The 26,428-nt window shown below is 37.0% G+C and overlaps 3 protein-coding genes across 7 annotated transcripts; 2 read left to right on the top strand and 1 right to left on the bottom strand.

Moving 5' to 3' along the window:
• The first annotated feature begins 6,956 nt into the window (after nucleotides 1-6,956).
• On the top strand, nucleotides 6,957-8,557 carry LOC131333727 (late embryogenesis abundant protein 18). Its single transcript, XM_058368433.1, has 2 exons — nucleotides 6,957-7,216; nucleotides 8,071-8,557. Exons 1-2 carry the CDS (start codon nucleotides 7,130-7,132, stop codon nucleotides 8,356-8,358), a joined length of 375 nt encoding a protein of 124 aa, XP_058224416.1. The 5' UTR covers nucleotides 6,957-7,129; the 3' UTR covers nucleotides 8,359-8,557.
• Nucleotides 8,558-11,678: 3,121 nt separating this feature from the next.
• LOC131333713 (uncharacterized) lies at nucleotides 11,679-14,089 on the top strand. Its single transcript, XM_058368408.1, has 2 exons — nucleotides 11,679-11,888; nucleotides 13,124-14,089. Exons 1-2 carry the CDS (start codon nucleotides 11,694-11,696, stop codon nucleotides 13,589-13,591), a joined length of 663 nt encoding a protein of 220 aa, XP_058224391.1. The 5' UTR covers nucleotides 11,679-11,693; the 3' UTR covers nucleotides 13,592-14,089.
• A 6,194-nt stretch (nucleotides 14,090-20,283) lies between these two features.
• On the bottom strand, nucleotides 20,284-26,050 carry LOC131333728 (uncharacterized). 5 transcript variants are annotated; one of them, XR_009201871.1, is made up of 5 exons: nucleotides 25,684-26,043; nucleotides 24,968-25,064; nucleotides 23,400-23,621; nucleotides 22,420-22,565; nucleotides 20,284-20,769 (listed from the first exon to the last, which is right to left on the bottom strand). XR_009201871.1 is itself a non-coding variant. In XM_058368437.1 (4 exons), exons 2-4 carry the CDS (start codon nucleotides 25,061-25,063, stop codon nucleotides 20,706-20,708), a joined length of 306 nt encoding a protein of 101 aa, XP_058224420.1. In that variant the 5' UTR covers nucleotide 25,064; nucleotides 25,684-26,050; the 3' UTR covers nucleotides 20,284-20,705. The 5 variants fall into 5 exon arrangements, 4 of the variants coding, with proteins under 4 accessions (XP_058224420.1, XP_058224419.1, XP_058224418.1 ...); XM_058368437.1 differs by lacking the exon at nucleotides 23,400-23,621 and having other exon boundaries at nucleotides 25,684-26,050; XM_058368436.1 differs by lacking the exon at nucleotides 23,400-23,621 and having other exon boundaries at nucleotides 25,721-26,043.
• Between the last annotated feature and the right edge of the window lie 378 nt (nucleotides 26,051-26,428).

Genomic DNA, 26,428 nt, shown 5'->3' on the forward strand with positions numbered 1-26,428 from the left:
ACCTGTGATCCATCATTCAAACTTTAAAGTACAACAATTGTACATTTCAATTCCTAGCTTCGATTGAAATCAGAAAAAATGAAGCCCATTGAAACCAATTGTATCGACGGGTTTCACAACTCGAACTGGCTATGGCTCTCCAATAAAAAGGGCGGGCTTAGGAACTTTATATGCATCCATAAATGGTTATAGATCTCGAACTGCCCTTTGAAACCTCAACTTGGTTATGCTATCAAGCCTATACTCCCCAAGCGGACTTCCGTAAGGTGCGACGTGTACCGGGCAATCAATCGGAGGTGCTCTGCTGGGCTGTAATAGCGAATAGGAGTTACTATATCCACCCTGAAGATCTTGATTTTTTCCTATTTGAAATATTGTTTATTCCAAGGAAAAGGAAGTCATTTTGGGCTGCCCTTTGAAACCTCAACTTGGTTATGCTATCAAGCCTATACTCCCCAAGCGGACTTCCGTAAGGTGCGACGTGTACCGGGCAATCAATCGGAGGTGCTCTGCTGGGCTGTAATAGCGAATAGGAGTTACTATATCCACCCTGAAGATCTTGATTTTTTCCTATTTGAAATATTGTTTATTCCAAGGAAAAGGAAGTCATTTTGGGTTTGATAGCCAGCAGCATACAAGGCGTAACCAGAAATATGCATCAATGAGGTACTATAAAGAAAAAAATTCGATAATAACAAGGATGGACGGATTAATTATAAGTATCTATATTTTGTATTAAAGATGAGATCGTTTATCGACTTTCATATGTTTTCGGAAATTCGGAGTAGGTGCAAATTCTCCCAATTAATATTAGGCGGGCGAATATTTGTACAATAGTTTATACAAATGCACACACTCTCTTTTTATAGGCATCCACCTCCTCAATGAACGGTTAGGATTATTTTCATATAACAACCCATATTCTCTTTTAGAATTCTCCTAAAAAACAGATTTTCGTCTTCACATCTCTAGAATATTTCAGAGCTCTCCATAGAAGTCTAGCATATAATAGAGTTTTTTACAATCTTGTTGAACATTCTGGAAGAAAAATGTGGCGTAGACCATTCTTATTTTTTATAAGTATTTTATCAAATAATATGGTCTTGCAACAAAAAGTTAGATATTTAATTTGAATACACACTTAGGAATATCTAATTGAGATAGTATTTTTTTAAAATAATTAAAATGTTAAAAAATAGTTTTGACCATTGAAGTAAGATCTATTATGGATTCTAAATAAAATAAATAATGTTCACCCTATTTTCAGTTATTGAAAAAATTCCTTGATATGCACGTAATTGTGTTAGTTAATTAGTTCAACTATATAAAAATAATATTGTTTGATTAAAGTAAAACTTAAATTCAATTGAAAAAAAAAACTAAAAATTAAACAAACAAAAAATTTGCAGTGGGGCCCATGCCCCACTGGACCTAAGGTGGCTCCGCCACTAACCGCATATAATAGCGGCTCCTATATATAACCATAGTAGGTTGTTTGACAAACATCAATAACTCTTCCAATAAAACAAAATCAACTTTCTCAACTTAAAATTTACACTTGTTTAACTACTATACTTTGTAATTAACTCCCTAAGACTTATCAACGAGTCCACAAGTTCATCAAGACCTTTATCAAACATTGATCCCAATACATTTACATCATCATACCAAAAGAAAACCACATACTTACATCATCATACCAAAAGAAAACCACATACTTCAGTGTTTTTACCAAAACCAACAAGAAGAGCAATTAATGTTCTGTTAACATACGTCAGCAAGCACAGATTGATAACGAAACCTACGTTCAATGACAGTTGCTAAAGGTTGATTAACCAAGATCGGATTGCTAAATCCAACTGATTTTGCACTTTCCCTCAATTTACGCCTGTGATCATCGTTCAAACTTAAAGGTACAACAATTGTACATTTCAATTCCTGGCTTCGATTGAAATCAGGAAAAACGAAGCCCATTGACTCAAGACTAAGCTCCATAACTGTGCCTTCAAATTCAATTAATCCCGAACCCCTCACCTCCACTACTTTTACCTTCACCTAAACCAACCAACATTGACCTAAATCCATCGTAGCTAATTCCAAAAAAATCAAAAGAACTAGTAGACGTTCCGTTCAAAATCACCTTCTAAATCCAAAATCACACAAATACATGAATATCAGAAAAGAAACTTCTATATTCAAAAAAAAAAAAGAAAAAGAAAAGAAACTTCTAACCATCAAGAATGATTTCTGTTCTGGAACTGCAAGTAATTCCACATTGGTGCCAGTGGCGGCTCCAGAAATTTGTGGTAGGGTGTTCAGAAATTACCTTAACTCTACTAGCTGATTTATTAACTAATAATATATGTACAAAATCTCATAAATTAGTATAAATAGTGCGGTCAAAAAATATAGCCTCTATTCTAAAAAAAATTTAACTAAGAGGCAAAATGAGAACTCAAAAATATATATTATATTTTTTGACAATTTTTTTTTTTAAAGTTGTCGTATTGCGCACTTGACAGTGTTTCGAGAATGGAAGGGGTAAATTTTTTTTACAGTTGTCTTAGACAAGTTCTCATATTTTGTATCAACATTTAACCATCATATTAATCTACTAAATTCCTTTTGAAAGAACTTGTAGCGGGTATGTTGGGGCTGACCTTCTAAAAAATATGTTGTTTTTTAGGATGACACGATGAGATTTTAATCGTAGTCTTAAATTCGAAGGAATACTAGAGTGGTAATAGGATTTTGCAACGTAGTTGAATATTTTTAAAACTTTTGTCCGTAATTCTATAAGCTAATTAAACAAAAAATAATAATGTAGTTATTATCATGAATGAAATTAACATATTTAGACCATCGACAATAAAGATGGAGACAGAATGCATATAGCACAATACCTACCCCTATAGATTCTTCTTTCTCTCTTTCTTTTTTAATTTTTTTGATTATGATTGTGAGCTGTATTTGAGGTAATGCATTAGGTGTTCAAATATAAATTACATGGATTGATGAACTGTAATTGGATTGTGATTGAGTGTTTAATTGATTTTCGGTTGGGTGTTCAATTCTTTTTGGGTTAGGCGTTCAAGACTATTACACTTGGGTGTTCATTATTGACATTTGAGTTGGGTGTTCATTGATATTTGGGTTGAGTGTTCAAAGTAAGGTTAGTTCAAAATTTTTACATATATTCTAAGCAAAATTTTTTGCTTTGGGTGTTCAATTGACCATGGAACTAACAATGTAGAGCCGCCTCTGATTGGTGCTTCCTGCTCGATCCAAGCAAGACCACTCCTACTCTCCTAGTCAGCCATGCAAATTTCAGCCTGGATTCAACGGGAAGGTGTTCTCCATTTTTCAAAAGTTTAACGTGGGGTTAAGTTGGAACTACTTTCAGAAGGTGTTCAATCTCCACGGGGACTTTTCAAATTTTTAAAAGTCTGAGCACGCAAAAAAGAAATGAGCGAGGGGAATGGAGTTTGTTATCGGGTGTATATATACCCAAGAAATTAACTGTGGTTAATTTGGAACTACTGGTGGTTAGACTAGTCACGAACAAAGCATACTGAGCGTAAAGAAATAAAGGGAATTTTTAGCATGGACTAGACTCCAGGTTTGATTGGGTTATCTATGCATCGTGAAAATTGTGGAAGAAGCTATACTTGTGCTTGTTTTGAGGCAGCCACATCCCTAAGATGCCGAAGAAATTTTTTTTTTCCAGATGCCTAACCTTTCAACATTCAGGTAGAATTACTGCCTTTTGATGCGACCAAAACAAGCCTACCAATTAAATTGTTCTTTCTCAAGTTTGGAGACGCAATTAATTAAAAACACAATCTTAATTTCCAAAATTCTCAACCATTAATTTTTAAGAGTATTCAGTTCGTAATTAATTTATTCACGATCCGTACTCATTGAATTGAATTGCATAGCACAAAAACGTACTAAAAGTTCAAAACGACATAATCATATGTAGTCATGGACAGCGTAATAATTTTTGTCACATAATCCTCGAGAATGCACTTTCGCTCACATTCTCAATCCTCACACTCGCGAATTTTACTAGTAGTTCAGAATGCTTTTCAAGGACGCCTTCACGTTCGAACAAGCAAATAAAAACAGAGGATAACCAAAAACAGAATCGAAATTTCAGAATCGTAGAGCAGTATCGTGCTTGCAAGCCAACGGGAGAGAAATACTCTTAGCGTCCGCGGTGTGTAGTATATACCGGTCCTGCATTTTAATCGATCAACATCAACGCGACTCAGAAACAATAGATAGACACAGACATGCGAGTGTACATGCCCTAGAAATAATACTGACCTCGGGCACGAAGAACTCGTGAACGAGCCCACGTTTCCTGTCGTGGACGATGACTATGGGAGGGGACCCCGACTCCTCCAGGCGTCTGGAGCTCCGAAGTCGTTGCAAGGCAGCATTTGAGCGGAGGTGGACGCCGGTGAAGCGGCGGTTTTGGGTGGAGGAGGGCGGAGAAGGCGCACGGAGCTTGGAGATTCATCGGAGGTTTTTCTCTCTGTTTTGTTTCAGGTTGAAGAAGTTCGTGGCGCACGATGATAACGGAAGCAGGATACGAGGTGAAATGCAGTTGGATTCATCGGAGGTTTTTCTAGGGCATGGCCATGTGATACTCCGGATCATTCTATAACCATACATTCTCGTAAAAACCATGATTGAGTGGAACCTCACAAAAACGTGTGGTTCAGAGCAGTTGTGATCACTCCGGAAGTTTGTAAGGATGGGTCATTCATAAATATTACTCCGTATTATTAATTATTGTAAAACATAATAACGTCTATATTAAATAATAATTAATTATTTATATACTTGGAACAAATCACAAATCAAAATTAGCTCAACTAAACTTTTCAACTCATAAGTACTACTACTACATAACATGGTATATTGTTTTCGATATATTTAGGAAAACGTAAATACATGTGAACTTTTTTCAATTGCATTTATAATGATGAGTAGAATTGTTTTTTAAAAAATTCTACTTTTAAAAATTCTATTTTTAAACGAAAATGGACTACATAACAAGGATGAGTCATTGACGTGATTAATCAGTAGAATTGGTTTTTAAAAAATTAAGTACTTTTATCTTAACTGGGACTGGGAGCATACATAATGATAATATGAAAAAGAAAAAAAAAGAAAAAGAAAAAGAAACAAACAAAAAGAAGATAGGAGGATATAGTAAAATACAGAACAGAGACATACTCCTACATATATAGTTGTATCTTGGTGCTCAATTATCTTAGTTTAACTTTTTATTGAATAAGAGAGGAGTTATGGGTCAGAGCATATATATATATATACTCCCTCCGTCCCATTTTTATAGTCTATTTTCGTTTTTCGTGTCGTTCTTTTAACGTTTATATCTTCCAACATAAATTTTAAAAAATATGCAATATGGATCTTGTTTGATAGTTCTCGACTAGATCTATAATACAAAATTTTCAAAATTATGAAAAACATTGTAGATTGAAAGATATAAGCGTAGAAAGAACGACACGACAAACAAAAATAGACAATAATAAAAATAGGACGGAAGGAATATTTTTTTTCAATATTGTATACATGAGGAGTAAGTGAGTTAGTTAAGAGGGGATATCCAAAAACAATCCACAACCTTAAAACTTGCCTTTGTCGAGGCTCGAAGTCTTCCATGGGATCAGCCGACCCCACTCCTTTCCTTTGGCGTCGCCCTTGGTTCAGAGTTCTGCAGAATTTTGCAAAATTTTGAAACATGATGTCATGATTTTCTCGACGATGAATTCTTTTTAGGAGTGATTTTCGCAATTTTCTTTGGTAATTTTACATAAAAAAAACAAAAAAGGGGTATGGTAGTAAAAATGGGAGTGCAGAATTACTCCCCATTCTTTTTACAGTTTGCAAGAAAGTAAATTCTGAAAACATCCAGTCAAATAAATTTAAAATGAAATTTAGATAACTCATTTTGCAAAAAAACATAATTATTACTGGAATATTTATGATACTGTATACACTCTAAACTAGTCAAATGCACCCTCAGACCTCAGTCAAGATGAAGCAATAGCGGATCAAAATTTTGACAATAACACTCGAGAAACCTTTCAGCTAACAGCATCAAGTGTACACTAAGATGTCAAGAGAAAGAAGGTCAAAATTTAACTCTTCTTTTAAAGTGTTAATCCAACTAATTTTATTTTCTAAAAATTCTCTAAGGCTCTCTCTATGCTTTTCTTTTCCTACTGTATCGTACTAATTTCATTTTGTATTTTTGTGATGAACGAAATTATTTTTGCCGATAAAAAAAGGGTTAATCTAACTATTCTAATAATATCAACTTTGTCGATAAAAAACACTCAGAGAGAGAAAGAAAGGAGAAAAGTTTTCGCACTCTCTTTTATTCTCTTTTTTGATAGCATTAAGAGAAATTATTTAAAAGTCTATTATTTTTACGAGTTCGATTCTCTCCGGTCTAAAATTTTAGACTGGACAAGACAGTCCAAATCCGAATCACATTGGTATAATCAATAGTTTGAATTTGCTCCGAGACTCTCTTACCTTTGCTCGGAGACTCATACCAGTATATGCCTCTGAGCAAATTCAAACGATTAATCACAAGAATGAATGATCCAAATTTAAACTGTCACCACCAGGCTAGCTCCAACCCAAATAAGGGTAGATAGGATCCAATTCCTATTTTGCATCCTAGCTCTTTAATCTTTATGTTACCATCTGCCTTCTGCCCTACTTTTTTTTTCATTGTTTAATTTGCACTCTAAAAGATGAGTGCAGAAATGAAGCATATTGTCTTGTTGGTTTTGGACGTGGCGCCATCTCAACACAAGTACGACTGCATGCCAAACAAGTGGCAGTAACCGTTGCCTCCGCCTCCAAGGTCGTCTTATCCAATGATGCAGTAATGGCCAAGATAGAATAATCTTCCAACCGTGGCCCGCCCTCCAGCATTTTCAGAGTGTATATATAAATGCACGTACAGGCGTTTAAGAACTCCATATTGAAGCGAAGTTGATATTCCATTAGAGGCCTAAATTGAAAGTGTTAATTTCTGATCATTTTAGTTGCTGTGATTTAGAGAGAGAGAGAGAGAGAGATGCATTCCGCAAAGGAGAAGATAAGCAACATGGCCAGTGCTGCCAAGGCGCACGTTGACATCTCCAAAGCCAAAGTCGATGAGAAGGTTCCTCTCTAGCTAGCTCATTAGTACTATATATATGTTCAATATTGAATGTCATATATATATATATGCGCACACACGGTCAGAATCAAGTCAGGAGGTCCCCATTTCTCATATTTCCCGATTGAATTTCGATGATCTGAGCCGCTCAATGTGATCAGAATGTGATTTTAAGGGTACCATCATGAAATCATCAAAAAAAATGACTAGGAAGGGCTTGATCTGAACAGTTTTTTTTTGAATGGTTCAGAAAAAAACTGCTCAGATCAAGCCTTTCCCGGTCATTTTTTGCTGATTTCTCGATTAATTTCCTTAAAATCACATTCTGAACACATCGAGCGGCTCGGATCATCGAAATTCAATCGGGAAATGGGAGGTGCGGACGGGTGCGGACCGTAAGAGTGTGGACTAGATCCGGACTATATATATATATATATATATATATATATATATATATATATATATATATATATTATAATTGAGTAGCTGATTCAGCTTACTCACATTTTGATTGATTTCGTACAATTTCAAACAAACTTCCAGTCATTCGGGATTTAATTTACATGTGGCAAATTTCTTGTGGGCAGCTTACATTTCGACTCTTATCAATTTCTTATGTGTGCAAGGGTGGGGCTATACTTGGGCCATAAGGGGCCCAGCCCTACCCATTTTCAAATTTTCTACTATGAGGTATATATAAGTCATTTTTTTGCTATAAATTTGTATGTTAAGTCTCTTTTTAAGTTATGGTTAAATTTAGATAATTTTATATCACCTTATGAAATTTTGCGAATTAAGTTCATAGCCAAGAAATATTTCAAGCGGATTTTTTTGTTCTTTGGTGAAATAATTTGTAGGTGGAGAAAGCAACAGCTAGATCAAAGGAAGGGAAGCATGTAGCTGAGGAGCAAAGGAAAGCCAAGGAGGCTGAAGCCAAGATGAGGCTTCACGAGGAAAAGGCGGAGCACGCGGCCGAGAAGTTCCAAGGCAAGCACTCCCACCTCCTTCACGGCCACCATCAGCCGGTGGTTGGAACTCATGACCACCATCAGCCGGTCGCTGGAACTGCGGCCCCTGGGACCACGGTTCCAACTAACCCTCTAGGAGGACACACTACTGGACATCATCATAACAAGTACGTGTAGGTTCTCTATTGAGAGAGAGAGAGAGAGAGAGAGAGAGAGAGAGAGAGTTGGTTATTGTTTTCGTTGTTTTGGTTTTCCTTTGAATGTCGGGTTGGGTGTTTGTTGGTATGTTCATCAATTATCAGTTTATGGATTGGGTGCCTTGTTGAGTTTGTACCAAAAACAGAACAAGTATGAAGTGATAATGTATATGTGTGGAATGGGTGATGTGTTCTTGGTCGTAACTTAGGGTGGTTGTGGACCAATGAATTTGCATTTAGTGTTAGCATCAAACTTTCGTGAATTATTGATTTTTTTCGACGAGAGAAATCGGAAAAGTAAATTACATACTCCAATGGTTTCACCCATTTAGAGGAGTATCTAGACACTCCCTTGTATAGATAGAATCCGGTACGAGTACACATTACAAGGTGGGGAGATTGTGAGAACCCACTTGTGGTATAAGTTCCACGTCGGGTAGCCTTAAGGTAAGGCCCACCAGCTACTGTATAACTTGAGGTTAACCTTTTGAGTCACATGATTAGGCGAATGGTTAGTAAGACTAAGGCGGGTCACTACAATAATAACTTACAGCAAGATTACCTCGGGATCCGGCTTGGACCGCATATAACAGCATCCTTAAAATACTCTTGAAAACATGTCCTCAAATCAATCCTGGCTTATATTCATGTCCCTCTTCCACTACAAAGGTGTATATGATAAATTAAACCCGAGCTTGATAATAGTTTAAGTTGTGAACGTGATAGGTCGAAATATAATTTGAACACAGAAAGCGATCGACCCTATTTAAAAATAAGTCAAATAATGAGTTTTCAAGATTTATTGAAAAGTTAAACGAGTGTTCGTGCTTAGCTTGAATTCGCGCGTTCAACAATTTTATAAATGTATACGAACCTAACTAACTCAATAATCAAGAAGCTTAAAACAATTAACTTAGACATGTGCAGGTAAATACTCCAACGAAAAGCTAATGCAAAATAACAACTTCAACTGTGAATACCAACTGCTTTAGTTTTTTTTTTTCCAACCGATAACAGATGATATTATAATTCCAACCAAATATTACATGCATCAAGATGAAAACTCATCCTTAGAAAAAAGACCAAATAACCAAGACGGCGAGGGTTTATCCCACAGACTATAGTCCAAACCAACTAAACCTTTTCTTGTAGAAACAAGAAACAAACCAAAACAACCCAACTCCAGTCAAGAGAAAAACTCACGGTAAGAAACCAGAGAGAAAACCTCCACAAAAGGGAGAAGAAGAAGTAAAGGCTCGCAAACCAACAAGAAAATAAAAAAAATCTCGCCATCATCATCCACCAATATAGATCTCCAACTCTAGCGATCCAATCATGCACAAAAGCTTTGCACCCACAGCTGCACATCTAAATCGCACCATCAGAGATGAATCACTGGCGAACGGCGAATATGATGGAGGAGGCCCGACAATAGAAGAACCGGGGAGGCCAAGGTGTCGGGAGGCATGAGAGGAGGATGGTGGTGGAGAGTGATGAAACAAAATAAAACATGATTTCTATTACTTATCAAAAAATAAAAAAAATTCTATTGACTCCTTTAAGAAACAAAATAAAACAATAGGTTAACATGATATTGCTTTGACCCATTTATTATCCCTTGTAAATTAGTAGTATTTTTATTATTTGCTAATTAAAAAGACTTAGTATAAGTTGTAAATATGTTTGGTGTAGCTTTTTACAAATTTGAATAGAAGTTAAAACTATTTGGTTGAATAAGTTACAGAATGGATAATTAGATCTAAATTATCATCAAGGCTTATATATAGGTAGTATGAAATCAAAGCGTTTTTGGTCCATCTATAACTTTGTCAAATTTAAATAAGTTAAAAAAGGCTATAAATTGAAATTAAAATAATCTCAAATTCAAAGTCAAATAAGCTACAGAAATAACATAAGTAATTATCTACAATTACTATCAAAACACTTTTTGCTAATATTTTAAATAAATAAACAAATAAAATCACTTTGTAAGTGCTTTTAAACGGACTTTTATTATCTCCCAAAAGGCTATCCCTGATTCCCTCCTACAGGGACTGCCCTCCAGTTTGGTTCAGGGTCATTTGTGGGCCCTTTTTGAGCTCAGAATGATGATCAAACCTGTTTTTTTTTTAGAGCTCAAAATTATTGGCCATGTGAAAAAATTTATGTTGATCGGATACCGTTTGATAGGGTTTTCAACTGCATTAAGATTTAGATAAATGTGTTAATGCGTAGCAATCCAATGTTGCACATTTTTTTTTTTACAAGATTAATGCATTTCAAAATTACATCCAACGGTATCTGATTAACGTGATTTTTAATTGGAAAAATTTCAAAATGGCACCTGAACTTTGTACCAAATGTCACAGAGACACCTGAATTTAAGTTTATTTCAATTAAATACCTGTACTAACAAAATCCGCAAATTTAGATCCCCGCCGTTATACTCCGTCTCAAAAATTGCTGATAAGGCATCTTCAACCCGTTTAAGTTGCCACATTGCACATATTTCCAACAGGGGACGATGGACCCAAGCGAAACCCATCATTAGAAGTATGCCGAGTAGAAAGAAGAACTGGGTTTGGGCAAAAAAACATGTACAATGAGGCAACTTAAACGGGTTGGAGATGCCATGTCAGCAATTTTTGGGACGTAGTATAACGGCGGTGGTCTAAATTTGGGAATTTTGTTTGTATATGTATTTAATTGAAATAAACTTAAGTTCAGGTGTCTAAATTTGAGAATTTTGTTAGTACAGGTGTTTAATTGAAATAAACTTAAGTTCAGGTGTCTCTGTGACATTTGGTGCAAAGTTTATGTGTCATTTTGAAATTTTTCCTTTTTAATTGGTCATTATTGTGGACTCGAAAATAGTCCACAAATCCCAAAGTGAGAACTAGACCGGAGGGAAAGAAGTCACATCCTTCGCATACATGTGCTTGAGCGAGAGTGTGAAAACATGTTCGAAACACACTCCAATCTAATCTACTAAAATTCGTGAGGGCAATGATCGAAAATACGAGCATAGTACAAAAATTATGAGCGCAAGCACGAAATATTTTAAAGGATTATGCGATTAAGGTCCCTCCTATAATTGCTCAAGCTAACCCCAATTTCTTTTTTTACTTTTTTTTTTAATCAGCTAAAACGCCTTTTCCTTTTTTACTTTATTTTGGTGAATAACCAACCCAAGGTCCAACTTGCAGAGAGGGCCAGAATTGTCAAAGCCCATGGCCCAGCGGGCTCCACCGAGGCCTCACACCTACCAAACAAATCATTATTCCCTTCTTTCTTTCTCCCATTACCGTATCCCTCATGGCACATTTTGTCATTTCCACTTCCCCCATTGACCGGTGCCCCACGTTAGCCGCGGAGGATTTGTCTTCCCCCACCCCCACCCCCACCCCCGTCGTCGTCTCCGTCTCTGTCCCCTTCGAAACTTCAGCTCGTTTCACGGAGGCGCAAAACCCCGTATCGTCATCGGTGACGTCACTCTCCGCCAATCAAGTCGTAATCTTCTTAACCCCCTTTTCATTTCTGTAGAGGGGAAAAAAAATTCGAAGCTTTAGGGTTTTGAAATAGGTGAGAGAACCAGTCAATTTTTGGGGGAAAAAAGTTGTTTCTTTGGAAAGTTTTGTTGCTCTGCTGATTGTGCGCTGCTGGAATTTCGAACTTCGTGACGGTATATGAACTGATTTGATCTAAGGTTTGGCGGAGCCGAGACAAGGGTATGCCTTTTCTGCTTCTTTATAATTTCCAATTTTAGGTTTGTTTCTGGTGCTGCTAAGCTTGATTCGTTCCGTGCTTTGATAAATGGTACAGTATAGAATTTGTGTGATTGAGAGGGGTTGGGGGGGGGGGGGTTGAGGAATTCAGTTTTTCGATTCTCAAGCTGTTTAAAGTTGAAGGCTTCCGTGGAAAATGGATAATAGGAATAAGCATAGTGAGCAATTGGGTGTGAACAAGATGGGGAAAAACATAAGAAAGAGCTCCCTGCACGAACCCAATTTCGTTTCAAACACGAATAGGCAGCAGCAGCAGCAGCAACCACCACCTCAGCCTCAATGGAATCGAACCATTATCTCTTATAACGCTTACTAAACCTAGTAACCAGTCATTGTCTAGTTGTAATATGCATCTCACTGGATTTGTGTTTAATTTGTTTGAAGTTGGTTATTCAAAATCCCTGTGTCATACTTCTGTGATCAATAACACTATTTTAACCCTACTTTTATTTTGCTTGCTTGTTTGGATATGTTTACTCGTTTCAGGGATCAAAATCTATAGTTTGTTTTATTTGTTTGAAGTTGGATCAGGGCCTTTGGAACTATTTATTTATTTTTGATCGGCAAGGGCCTTCGGAAATATTGCTTCAAGAGCTTTTGAATTTATATACTCATGCCCCTCAAGAAAGTTGGATTTTGTGCAAATTTTGGCATACTTTTTCTTCACATCTGTTTTGTTACTATTTGTTCTCCAAGACCTAATAAACCGCATAAACTGGACCATGTTGAAGTTACCAAACTGGACCGAAAACAAACTTGTCTAGTTTGATTTCGGTTTTATACATGACTATTATCCTTTGTCCCTATTTTTGATGGGTTAGAGCTAACTTTCAGTGGTAAGAAGAATTACCATATGTTTATAATAAAACCACATTTTAGTAGGAATTGTTGTTAGACCCTCGTCATAAGAACTTATGAGTGCAAGTGCAGTAACCCCTATTTGAAATGGAAAATTGGCAGAATATGAATACTTTGGGAACGGAAATCAGTTTTGTAATGGAGCCTCGTGATGAAAGAGACCATGCAAAAAGCAATAATGACATTATGGCCCGTCGTTTGAAGAACCGAGAACGTCAACGAAGATACAGGGAACGAAAGCGTCTTGAAGCTGACATGAAGAAGGCACCTACCATAAACAGCTCAAAGCCACTGCACTTGGAGATGCATGTGAATAGGATTCCCAACAACTTTGTAACCATTGTTCGTCGTCGGCGAGATTGGAAAAAAGATGCTAGAAGGGCCCATGCTGTTAAGGAACAAGAAGTCAAATTGAATAAAGTTGTTGTTGCTGGTTTTACCTCAGCCAATGAAAGCCAATTAACCTTGTTGCCCTCTGGATCTGAAGCAAACCAACCGATACAAAGTGAAAGAAGATTTACTCCTGGCAGAAGACATTGGAAAGCAGATGCAAGGAATAAGAAAAACTGAAGTTGCTGCTCAATTTATTTTACGTGGGTAGGGTCAATGTTTACAGAAAGATGTAAAAATATCAACTGATTGCAGACTAGAAAACAACTAATTTGGTGTGAAGATGCCCAAGGTGGTAATCGTCGCTGAACTCATGATGCTTTGGGGAGTATGGGGAAGCTTCGAGTACGAGATGTTAGCATTTCTATTCTTTTGATGACTTTCTACTTGCATGTGTGGTTCAGATATGTGGAGGTGATGAAGTCAACGACACGAGAAGTCAGATCTGTGGTTGGGAACCATTAGAGAAAATATGGTGTTGTAAGTTATGACATGGTGATGCTAGTAGGAGTATTGCACTTTCATGCATGTCTGAAATCTCAACATTCCTGAACTTAATTCAAAAGCAGTGCTTCTGTGTTGTACATTTGCAAACTTAAGCTACTGACAGGTTTGTATGTACATAAATATGTTAGAAAGTTGATGATTGACTGATGAACTCTATGACATCTTTTTGCATTTGCATCTTGTTACAATCATTATTCAGAAAATTTTCAGAGATTCGGAAACTTTTGAGAGAAGTGTTTTCCAGTCTATCCGCTTGAATAGAAATCCTGGGAGCACTAGCAGTGTGGTGGATGTAGTCATTGATACACGAGATTACCCACCATAACTGTAAAAACAGGGACACGGGGATGAGAAATGGTTGTTAATACTTGTGGTGGGAATGAGAAATGGTTGTTAATACTTGTGGTGATGATTCTTTCTGTGAAAGTTAGAACCAACAGTATTCGTGTTGTCTGTGCTTTCATACTCGGAAAACATTTGGTCCATGTATCTTCTATGCTTGATCACTCTTGTTCAAATCCAAAGCTATAGATGTGTTTTAGGCTCTATTTGAAACCTAAAGAAAATGGGGGAAAAGAAAGAAAAATAAAAATAAAAATCATTGATGGTTGTTTGGTTCCTATTCTAAGGTAAAGGAAAAATTTAGTAAGGAAAAGTTTTAGGCTCTATTTGGAACCTAAGGAAAATGGGGGGAACAGAGAAAAATAAAATAAATTCCTTGATGGTTGTTTGGTTCCTATATTCTAAGAAAAAGGAAAATAAATTGGGAAATAAAAGTTTAGTTTTTTATTTATATGATTGTTGTCTCTAGAAACAACCAAAACTAATGGAAACTGGGGTACTTATTTTTAAAGTTAGTATCACAATTCAAAAAACTATCGGGTTGGATTCTTTTTATTTATAATTTGGATTCTTTTTATTTATAATTCTCACCCTTTACCTTTTCGACGATATAATCCAACCCCTCAAATAAGTTTTTTTAATTTTTTAATTGAACCCCGGTGTGCCCCCATCCATATCTAACTTGTACCCGGGTGTCCCTAGTGTGTCCCTGCTTAAAATTTACGAAAATTAATTGGAAATGCCACAAGGAATGTCCCATGTGTCCCCAGCGTGCAAAATTAATTGGAAATTCCACATGGCCTGTCCAATGCGTGTCTCTGGCGCGCCCGCATCCAACTCAGACAAGACAATAACTTAGGCGTGTTGATGCTTTACAATTTCTATTGCCCCATATTTTCTTCTAAAAAAAAATAGACAGAGAGCATACATCAACATGTAGTCAGATTAGTAGTAAAAAAAAGAAGAGTACAGTAAAAGATAATGGCACACCACCAAATGGAAGTTTTTTGCAAAAGTAGACAGGCTTGCAAATTTGCAAAAATCTATGGTACGTGAAATATTGTAACCGCACAGATATACAACTCCAATTGCAGATTTTTACAAGACATACCCAATTTAAAGGCGTATAGACCAAGAGAGCCTTGACGTGAGGAGCAACTTCCCCAAGTTGACTGAAAATATAACCAAAATTACCAGTCGCTGGCTACCCAAAAATGGAGCTTTTCCAGACTTGAAAGAATTTCACCAGATTACCCCCATACTCAAAGGTGGTCAGGTTAGCAGCAGAAAGCCCAATCTCGATTACCTCATAAAGATAGGAGTGAACAAACACTTAATCTGGTAACAAGAAGGCTACACCTCTCCAAATTTGTAGACTCCAGGTCCAAGCAGGAAGAGAGAATTGGCTGCAAGTCACTTTGGGTTAAAGGTAGTAACTTCTTGTGTTTCTTCTCGATAGATTTGTAAGCAGCATACTTGTAAAGAAAGTGGATACATTAAAAATTAAGCTTCAGATTTTCAACACCCATTCTAACAGCAAACAAATCCATCAACCTATCTCACAAGAAAATTCTCTTCCAAGGCAGAAGGAGATATCCCCTAATTGACAGTATCCTAGTGCCACCATAACTATTCAAGATTTAATATACTATTTCAACAAACGGGTGCGTTAATATATGATAATTATCTGCCCACGTCAAAGTTTAGGTTGAGTTCAAGACTCGAAAAGTAAAATTACAAAAGGCAAGTCAGATTGATTTTCTTTTTCTTTTTCTTTTAATAGCCGGAAGCATGGTCGACCTAGGGGCCTCCTAGCCACCCATGCCTAGGGTTTAGGGTCTAGGCATTGATTAGGTGTTTTGTACATTAGTCGGGGATTAATCGCCTAGTCGGCGGCTCTATTTGTAATTTTAAAAAGTATTAGGGTTACGTGTGTCATATTTGGTCAAGTGTTATATTAACAAACACAAAATATATATGATAGTCTTATGTCATGTCTCACTCAAATTTTAGGAGATGTGAGGAGATATTCTTTTGAAAAGATTTAAAAAAAAAAACCCTGACTAATCTCTAGGTCCCGATTTGACTCCCAACTAGTAGGCCTAGGTGCAAATAGCCTATCTTCCTTCCGACTAGCACCTAGCGATTTTTAGCACATAGTGTTACGATGTTCTGGAATCATAAAAATCCAGTATTACTTTAGAAATGAGTGTGGGAACAAAGGCTCCTTCTAATAATTGGTTCACATAATGACCTACGCAATTGATTACTTTGCTTTGGACGAAGCAGATTCACGTTAACGATATTGCATGAGAAAACATGATGGGAAATCATGAGCCATCTTCTGTTATTTGCCAAGCTGCACTGACTTCTCTCTTTATCACCTTTATTCTCAGTGAATCATTCTTTACTCCAAGAATTTGTTTATAGTAACCAAACAAAAACTATCCCACATTCTGGCACTGACCAGATATTTGTTGAAGGACTTCTTAGCATTATCTCACCTCAACTTTATTTCCAATTTCAGCTTCACACGTTCTGCTGCTTCTGCATCTCGTCCTCCAGAGGCCGCTTCTCTTAGTACATTCCTGCAACAAGTTGATCATTCATAAATGAAAACTGTTTAACAAAAACAGGCTTAAATAAACCCAACGGGTTGAGTTCACAATTAAATTTTCCGTGAATATATGGGTACCGGCTAAAAAGTTGCTTGTCACCGGACCGGATTAATTAATGCAAGGATCAATATGTTCTCGTCAAAATTCCCCAAAAATTCTTGTTTAGTCACCCTCTTGTGGGATTCCCACAATGTGAGTTTTTTTTATCTTTTTTAATTTTTATTTTTTCATGTTTTTATATGAACAAGAGCAAATATCAATATTTCCGCAACATGTAAGACAAGAAGAGAACGTATATATATCTTCAATATGTCAGGAAAAGTTGACCTCGCAATACAAATTAGTAGTTCAGCATATCATCCCAGAGTGCAACATAAATGCCATATGCAAAATTAATCAACACCCTAGGAAGCACAGACACGTGCAGAGTGTGTGTCTGAATGGTCAAACGGTTCAGATACTCCTACGGTCCATGGATACTCCAAGCTAAAAGAACACCTCTACTTGCACCAAATCCGGACGAGATAACACTAAACACCCCCAAAATCAAAAGATAGGCAATCCTACACTAAAAATCCACAAGTTAAAAAGCAAAAATCCACAAAATCCCTTCTCACGACAAAAACAAATTTCCTAGAAAATAGAAATGTTGTCTTTGTAGAACGAAAAAATTTTACTTCCCGTCTTAGCTAGCAGGCATTTATTTTCCACAGGATGATGAAACAATAGCAATTTTTAACAAATGTCCACGAACCAAATTAAGACTACTAAGAAAAAGAACACCCCAGAAATGGTACATTGAATGAAAGATACAGCCAAATATACAATCAAAGCATTAGTTTGCAACCATAAGCTATACTAGCATATAAGGCACAAATGATGGAACTACCATAAAAACTCTGAGGAAAATTCTCTCTGAAGAATTCCAGGCAGTCACATACACAGGAAAAGATCTAGGAAACAGTCAACTGCCTTGCTATTTCAACACTGCCTCATGATGATAATCCAGCAACATCATCAACACTGCCTCCTGATAATGACCCAGCAACATAAACAGTGCATTTATGCAGCTACATGTCCAAAAAATAAATAAAACATGAACAAACGAACAGACAAACCAATTTCTTTAGTACTCTCTAGCAAAACATTGATGTTTACCTTGTACCAGCAAATCCAGCATCTAGCCTTTCTACACCTCTACCAACAAATTCAGCATCTAGCCTTTCTACTCCTCGAATAGATGAACAAATCACAATACTCACACAAACCAAAAGTAATAACGTCCCCTACATCTCTGCTGCTCTCATCATACATTCTATACTCAAATCATTAATTCTTCCTCTGTGGGAGAAGGATGGCCATAATCTACACGTGCCCTTAACCCTTCAAGGGTAAACCTCCACCCAAAGGCCTTTGGAGACCCTTCCTCCCAATTGGCGTAGACAGGGGATCCATCCTCGAAATAATCTGATGAGTTAGACAAATTGTCCACCCTCCAACAAGAAGGGCAGTACCTGTCCCTTCCTTGAACTATTTTCAATCTTTTCAATTCAAATTTCCCAACCCGCATGAATAAAACAACTATATCATCAATGGAGGGTGGAATAAAAAATGAACAACATAATAAATTGGCAGCAAGATTACCTCGACTCCGGCCTGGACTTGAAATCGTCATTAGGTTTTAATATCCAGGCGCAAATGATGGCTGCACCCATAGCCACAGTTGATGGTTTGAAAACCATCAACTCCACCTCCTTCCTGAAAATCTCTAGAAAACATTTCCCTAATCCTTGCTTAGCTTCATTATCCTCTTCCAACAAAATAAAGTCAACTGTCCATCCGGAAATTTACACCTCTTCAACAATTTAGTAACCAACACCCTAAGATTTAATAACAACACAGGTTCATTTGAATTTTTTGGAATCAGTTATGATGGAATTAGGGCAATGATTGTTGGTTTAGGCGAAGTTGAAAGTAGCGAAGATGAAAGTAGTGGAGATGAAAGTAGTGGAGATGAGGTGTTGGGAATCGAGTTTGAAGGCAGGGCCATTGGGCTTAGTAGAGTATTCCCATTGAAAGTTGATTCAACACGCTTTATTTTCCCTGATTTCAATCGAAATCAATCGAAATCAGGAATTGCAATGTATGATTGCTATTCCTGAGTCTGAACGATGATGACAGGTGTAAGTTGAGGACAAGTGCAATATCTGTCGGATTTACCAACCCTATATCGGTTAATGAACAATTAGCCATTGCAGTTGGGTTTAGGTTTGGTTATCAAGCTGGTTTTTCTGACATATCCAAATGGAAAGTTGTTCTTCTGGTTTATTTTGGTAGAAGAACCAATGTATCATTAGTGTGCTTTTGGTATCACGAAGTTGATGCTTTGGGATCATTGTTTGATGAAGATGAAGTAGATGACTGAAAATATGGACCCGGCTTGCAGTGCTTGGACTGCAAGAAGCCCATGTAGTTGTATTACAGTCGTTCATCTTTGCATTCAACGATACAGATTTTAAAAAACTTTTTCAAGGAAAAGTAAAAGTTATTTTTTAAATCCCGACCATTAGAAACACCATCCGACGGTTACAAACGCTCCCACTGCACCTCTGCAGTCCAAAGACAATCCTACAATCTGACTACATTTTGATGTATGCTCTCTGTCTACATTTTACCGTCGCTACGTAACCAAAAGTAGGAGAGATTTTTCATTGCCGAGCGAGTATATCCCAAGTGGTACCCGCTCGCCATCCGATACACTTTTGGACGGCTCAGATTGAAACCCTCTCTCTCCTCTCTCCCCAACACTTTCTCTCTCATTTTCTCTCTCCAAATCTGAGCCGTTCAAAAAGGAAATGGACTCCTTGGATGCGCGAGCAGGCACCACGTGGTACCCACACGGCACTGAAAATTTTTTCCCAAAAGAGGCACTTTTCCAGACTTGGAGCTTCCAAGAAAAAGAATTTCACCAGAATACCCCCATACTCAAAGGTGGTCAAGTTAGCAGCAGAAAGCCCAATCTCCATTACCTCGTAACAATAGAATACCGCCAAGGCTTCAAACGAAGGAGTGAACAAAAACTTAATAAATCTGGTAACAAGAAGGCCACACCACTCCAAATTTATATAGACTCCAGGTTCAAGCAGGAAAGAGAGAATTGTGTGGGTATTACTTTGGGTTAAAAGGTACAAATCATATAACTTGAGAGTAACAAGGGAGCCAAAACGATCATTTAAATCAGGTACGAGGACATATGATTGCAAAAACAACTGCTTCAGCGTGGACTCTTTATCGCGAGGGAGTAGATGACAGGGAAACAAATCCATCAACCTGTCTCACAAGAAAATTCTCTTCCAAGGCAAAAGGAGATCCTAATTGCATGTCAGTATCCTAGTGCCAACATAATTATTCAAGATTTAATCTACTATTTCAACAAACGGGTGATTTAATACATGATAATTATCTGCCCACGTCAAAGTTCAGGTTGAGCTCAAGCTTGTAAAATAAAATTACAAAAAGGTAAGTCGGATTGCTTTTATATTTTTCTTTTCATAGCCGGAAGCATGGTTTTTTAACCCTATGTACCCGGCCATTGCAAAATTATCACTGTGTTTTTCGAGGTGGCTCTTTCCCGCAATATGTTGGCTAACACATCAGATTTCATCTTCGGATACAGATCTGAATACCTGCACGAGACTCAATTCCTCGGCGAATTTCTGCATCAGTATTGACTACCATTCGTTCAAGCATGACAGCATATTTCACCAACTTCATAAGAAACCCAATCTGAGCCTCGGTTCCGTAAAATCCACCGACTTCAACTTCCTTCAGATGGTTATGTTTGCTTTCTCCAACCTCGTAAGTGTTGGATCCAAATCTAGGAGGGTTTCCCTACAATAACAAGAGTAGCCATTATAAAGCTTGTCATAGAGATTATACAGGTTACTATTTGACAATAGAATCAACAGATCAATGCAAAACTTTTAGCCATGTCCTCAATGACCTTGGACTAGGGAGTTGATAAATGTCACATGCGGATTGTGGACGGACAGACTCATATACCATATGAGTCATGTGCCTCTTTATGTTCACCATTTTTTTAATGACAGTTGTTGACGTAATCAACCTAATGAATTCCATTTCTGCTCGAGTCTAACACCTACCCAATTTAAAAGAAGAAAAGGATTAGAAAAGAAGCCGCCAAACGATTTGAGGCTCGAGTCTAACGCCTACTGAAACTTTAAAGAAGAAAAGATTGAAGACTGAATCACCTACTGAATAATGAATATAAGAGAACAAAAGGTTTAGAAGACTGAATCACCTACTGAATTTATTAGACAATTTCTTCTTCTTGCTGCTCCGCATTTTTCTTTTGCTCCCTATTTTTCTTTTTCTTCTCTCTTTTTTTCTAGTGAACTTTTTTGTATGGGATGCTAGACTTTCATACACATTTTTCCCCTTTTCCTACAACGAATCAAAATCTGGGCAACGGATTTCAGTTTCATTAAAAAAATTGTGACCTGCAATTTGATAGTTTCTTTTATGGCTTTTGGACGTGCCTTGGTATTAATTTTGCTTAGCAAAAAAAAAAATACAAGTGAAATTCATTTTGCTTATGTTGGACCTTGAATATGCCTATTGCCTACGTTGTATCATATATTTTTTCTCCAAAACAAGAACCTCAGTTTGATGAGCTCGTGCCTAGGCACTATATAGACCTTTGGCCCAACAGTCCCCATCTCGCCTTTAATACAATTCCATATGTCTGTGCGTTCTTATTGCCAACACATATAAATAGAACACCATCTATATAGTCAACTTATATGTAGTTAATACCTTGGTCACAAAACCATTTTAGAAAACCTTAGCTGGCAAATGTAGCTAAAGCCTAGAGAAGACAAACAGCAAGCCAAATACAGACGCGCATTTTCCATTACATACTCTTGCAAGTTCCAAATTAATAGGACTCAATAAAACCGGGAATATTAATGGTAACGGACCTAATGGAGACTACATGTGATTTAAAAACATGTCCCATGGGAATAACTGACCTTTCATCGTGATTTCTAAAAGCATGGACACGGCATGAAAATTCTAAAAACATGTGAAAAATAACTGATTTTTGTCTCTAGAAACAACCAAAACTTAAATGGAAACTTCTAAAAATTAGTATCAAATTTAAGCAAACTTCGGGCTCAATTTTTTCTTACTTGTAACTCTGAGCTTTTGCTTTTTAGATGATATAATCAAATCCCCAAAACAAGTTGTTAACATTTTTCAACTGCCATCCGTGTCTAACTTGAGACATGGAGTGTCCCCAGTGTATCCTGCTCAGAATTGGAAACGCTACGTGCCTACGTGTCCAAGGCGTGCAAAATTAATTGGAAACTGTCCAACTCAGACATGGCGACCACTTAGGCATGTTGGTGCCTCATAATTTCTGCATCTTAATTACCCTATATTTTTCTTTAAAAAATAGACAGAGCCATCAGAGTTTGGCAAAATAGGAAAAAGAGAAGTAGGGTCTTGATCATGGCTCACCACCAAATGGAATTTCTGCAAAAGTGGGCAGGCTTGCAGAATTGTAAAAATCTTTTTGTACGTGAAATATTGTCGGCGCACAGAAATACAATTCCAGTTGCTTGACCTTGCTGAAGGTGGTTTAAGCATTCAGGTATATGCTCTACCTGAAGGAGCATGACAGGCATGAGTGAATGAAATTAAATAGCAAATGACAAAGGCAGCAACATAATCTTTTTTTAACAAGACATATCTAATTTGATGGTGTGTAGACGTCACCAAGAGAGCCTTGACATGAGGAACTACTTTCCCAAGTTGACTAAAAATATAACCCAAACTACTGTCCCACTCTACCCAAAAGTGGAGCTTTTCCAGACTTGGAACTTCCAAGAAAGAGAATTTAACTAGATTACCCCCATACTCAAAGGTCGTCAGGTTAGCAGCAGAAAGCTCAATCTCCTTTACCTCAGAACAATAGAATACCGCCAAGGACTTCAAACGGAGGAGTGAACAAACACTTAATCTGGTAATAAGAAGGTTGCACCACTCCAAATTTAGAGACTCCAGGTTCAAGCAAGATGACAGAATTGTCTGGGTATCACTTTGGGTTAAAGATACATCATACAACTTGAGAGTAACTAGGGAGCCAAAACGATCATTTAAATCAAGTCCGAGGATACATGACTGCAAAAACAACTGCTTCAGCGTGGACTCTTTACTGTGAGGAAGCAGATGACATGGTAAAATGTAGTACTCCTTGTGTTTGTCGTCAATACATTTCTTAGCAGCATAATGGTGAAGAAAGTGGTAACATGAAAAATGAAGCTTCAAACTTTCCACGCCCAGTTTAACAGCAAAACAAATCCATCGATTTATCTCACAAGAAAATTCTCTTCGAAGGCAGAAGGAGATCCTAAATGTCAATAAGCTAGTGCCCACATAGTTATTCAAGATTTGATTGACTATTTTAACAAACAGATGCTTCAATCTTTTATAACTACCTGAATGCATCAAACAGCGGAGACCCCCCCCCCCCCACCCCTCTTCACCCCACGTATGCTGGGCCAATCAAAGTCCAGATTTAGTGGGGATGCGCTTAGGAATCTCCACTTGGTTGCAAGTACAATTGTTCGAACAACATCTCTTGTTGTCAAAAATGAGATGATTAGAGACAGAATCTCATCTGGCAACAGATCCATATATGCCACTTCAACAACATTTTTCTGTATGATAAAATGGTAATGATATTAGCTCTTAGAACCCAGGTCAGATAGGTAATGGTGCTAGCCAGAATTATCAAATCAATAAAATTCCTCAAAGGTACTATGGGAAAATCAAACATCACACACTATGGAAGTTAAAAAGACAACATCCAACAAAATGTAGAACAAGGAATGCAGACTTGTCACTATCTGTTACCTTCTCAATGCCTAGGCCTCGTTTGATTTGGGGATTAACTACCCGGGATAGGACTAACCATACCTAATCCTGAGTTATCCCACGTTTGGTTCCCAAAATGACTGTCGGGATTATTAATCCCAGTATTAATTTTATCCCAATATGGGGGGTACTTTATTAACAAAGAAGGGAGTGTTTCCAAAAATATTTCGAAGATATTGGGATTGATTTCAAAAAGTATTTTCAGAATTATTTTCTTCAATATTAACATCAGAAAATGTTTTACTAAATCTTAAAAATTTAAAAAAAAAAAAAAAAAAAACTCAAACAATTTGCTTTTTCAGAAATGGTCTCTAAAACTATAGCAACTGGACTTGAATAAGAATGGGCTCTCACACCTCTAAACATAGGAGGTGTTGTGTATTTATATAACATGATTACAAGGATAACAATTATATGATATAAGATAAGTATGAACTGGGAATTGAAAGCTATCCTAGAAACTAATAACAAACTGATATACAATAAGTAATTACATCAATGTTTATCCAATATGCCCCCTCAAACTGATGGTGTACAGCTACTGAGCGTCAGTTTGTCGATACCTGGTGGTGGTTCAATTTTTTTAGAAAATTATCAATGCTGAAAGTTTCAGAACATTCTCAATTTGGGTTTGCGGCAGTGGTGGTTTACTTTGTGGAACAAACTATAGGGTGGTGCGTGTGGTGGTGGTGGTGATATAATCTTTACCAAAAGGAAACAGACCTACACATATATAAGTTGAGTCCTTAAGAGTTAGTGGGAAATAAATTCGTAAAACTTAGTCCCACATGCAATCATCTCCCAAAAAGGTTCTGGTGATTGTTTCATATTAAGATGCAGAAAGAACTAAGCAACAAATAAGAAGATAAAAAACAAGACACATACATAATGTTTTGGAACTAAAAACAGGTGAATTTTTGACATGACCCATTTTGCAAATTGACCAACTGCGGAGGAAAGAGCTTGAATTGCCATGGGAGAACACAACTTATGAGACTCCTAATCAAACACTGGATATGATTCCAGAAACCAAAGCATCTGTTTTGCCCGGACCTGTATCTATGCATCTTTTTACCATTTACTTTACAATTATCCAATCCGAAATTAAAAACATCTCCAAAAACAATACCTCAACGGAAGCCTTTTCCATAAACTTGCCGGAGCTTATTTCTGCTTCTTCTATTGCCATTGCCCTTTTGAGGGGTCGTAGGTGGTTTTGGGGCATACTGAAAGCAGAGTTGCATAAACTCATAAGCAATGAAAATAAAGGATTTTTATTTTTGGGTAGGGGGAGGTAAGTAAGTGAGAAATCTGTTGGGAAGAAAATATTACATATGATGGAGGTGGTCATACTGATCCAACAAGGAAAAGAACGAAACAGAAGTTAAAATAACTCTAAATGGGCTGCTAATGGGGAGCTAACAATATACTTAACTGAAAAATCGACCAATTTAACTATAAATTGAAAGATTACTCCACTGATAACACTAAGTAAGAAAGGGTTTTTTTTTCCCCCTAAGAAACTCGAGTTCGCAGGAAACCCTAGGAACCCTAAAAGAAGTATTTTGAAGTGTCATTTTTGTTTCCCCTGACAGAATAGAGAGAAAAAGAAAAATACTTCATAGATTGGTCGCCATCAAAAGCAATTTTTTTTCGAGAAATACTATCAAAAGCAAATTCATCATACAATTATTAACTCCAACTAAACAACTTGGAAAAAATAAAACAGATCTTTACAGTTGCTGAGACTCAGACAAATCCAAGACTGGTTCTTTTTCGTTTTCAATTCTACATAGAGGATAGATCAAAGATCAAAGTTTTCGTAAAGAGAGATGAAAGCCGTACCTTAAATAATAAATAAACAGGGGAAAGAAAGTAGTACTGCTTTATTTTGCTTCAGCCTTGTTGGATTGGATCTACTCTCCTCTGGTTTTTCCTCCTCCAGAGAGAGAACAAGTCCAATCCCCTCTTGTAAGAAGCACTTCCTCCTTGTTAAGGAATTAGATTTCCCAATTGGCATCGGGGAAGGAAAGCTTTGGATATTCCTAATAAGGCGGAGGAGTAAAAAGTTTCAAAACCGAATTGGAATGGCAGATCAACATCTAGAGAAGGAGAGGAAATCAAGGATTTGGCAGCCGTGAATTGATATAAATTGTGGGACTTTCGCTTTCCAATGGATGTGGATGGGAACTTTGGAAGAGAAATGTTAAGTGGAGAGAAAATTTGAAAGAAAAACTTTTAAACTTACATGAACGGTTTAGATTTATTGGACATTAAATTTGAGTTATTCATGTACACTTTTAATGGGTTTTTTTTTGCTTATTTTCTTTGTCTCTAGCACTCCTTAACTTGGAATGGATGGGTACTAGAAGTTGAGTTTTGTTCAGCATCTATTTTAGAGGGACATTACTCTCCTTCTTATTGATCGAAATGTTGGGGATCTCACCTCAAAATGATGTTATGTTTACCAAGAAGTGTATTATACGGGTGGGACCTATACCATTTTCAACCAATAAAATGGAGGATAATATTCACCCACTTTTAAGGAACTTGATACCCGTGCAAAACGGGTGCAGAGCGCCAATCCAGC

Source organism: Rhododendron vialii, chromosome 7a (assembly GCF_030253575.1).
Source record: "Rhododendron vialii isolate Sample 1 chromosome 7a, ASM3025357v1".
Classification (NCBI taxonomy): domain Eukaryota; kingdom Viridiplantae; phylum Streptophyta; class Magnoliopsida; order Ericales; family Ericaceae; genus Rhododendron; species Rhododendron vialii.

Excerpts from the sequence above, each read along its gene's own strand:
- LOC131333728 (XM_058368435.1), bottom strand. The coding sequence starts at position 25,063 with ATGCCCCAAAACCACCTACGACCCCTCAAAAGGGCAATGGCAATAGAA. Across the intron at positions 20,770-24,967 it reads TGGAAAAGGCTTCCGTTGAG|GGAAACCCTCCTAGATTTGG; the intron begins GTATTGTTTTTG and ends TTGTTATTGTAG.
- LOC131333727 (XM_058368433.1), top strand. The coding sequence starts at position 7,130 with ATGCATTCCGCAAAGGAGAAGATAAGCAACATGGCCAGTGCTGCCAAG. Across the intron at positions 7,217-8,070 it reads AAGCCAAAGTCGATGAGAAG|GTGGAGAAAGCAACAGCTAG; the intron begins GTTCCTCTCTAG and ends AATAATTTGTAG.
- LOC131333713 (XM_058368408.1), top strand. The coding sequence starts at position 11,694 with ATGGCACATTTTGTCATTTCCACTTCCCCCATTGACCGGTGCCCCACG. Across the intron at positions 11,889-13,123 it reads CACTCTCCGCCAATCAAGTC|AATATGAATACTTTGGGAAC; the intron begins GTAATCTTCTTA and ends GAAAATTGGCAG.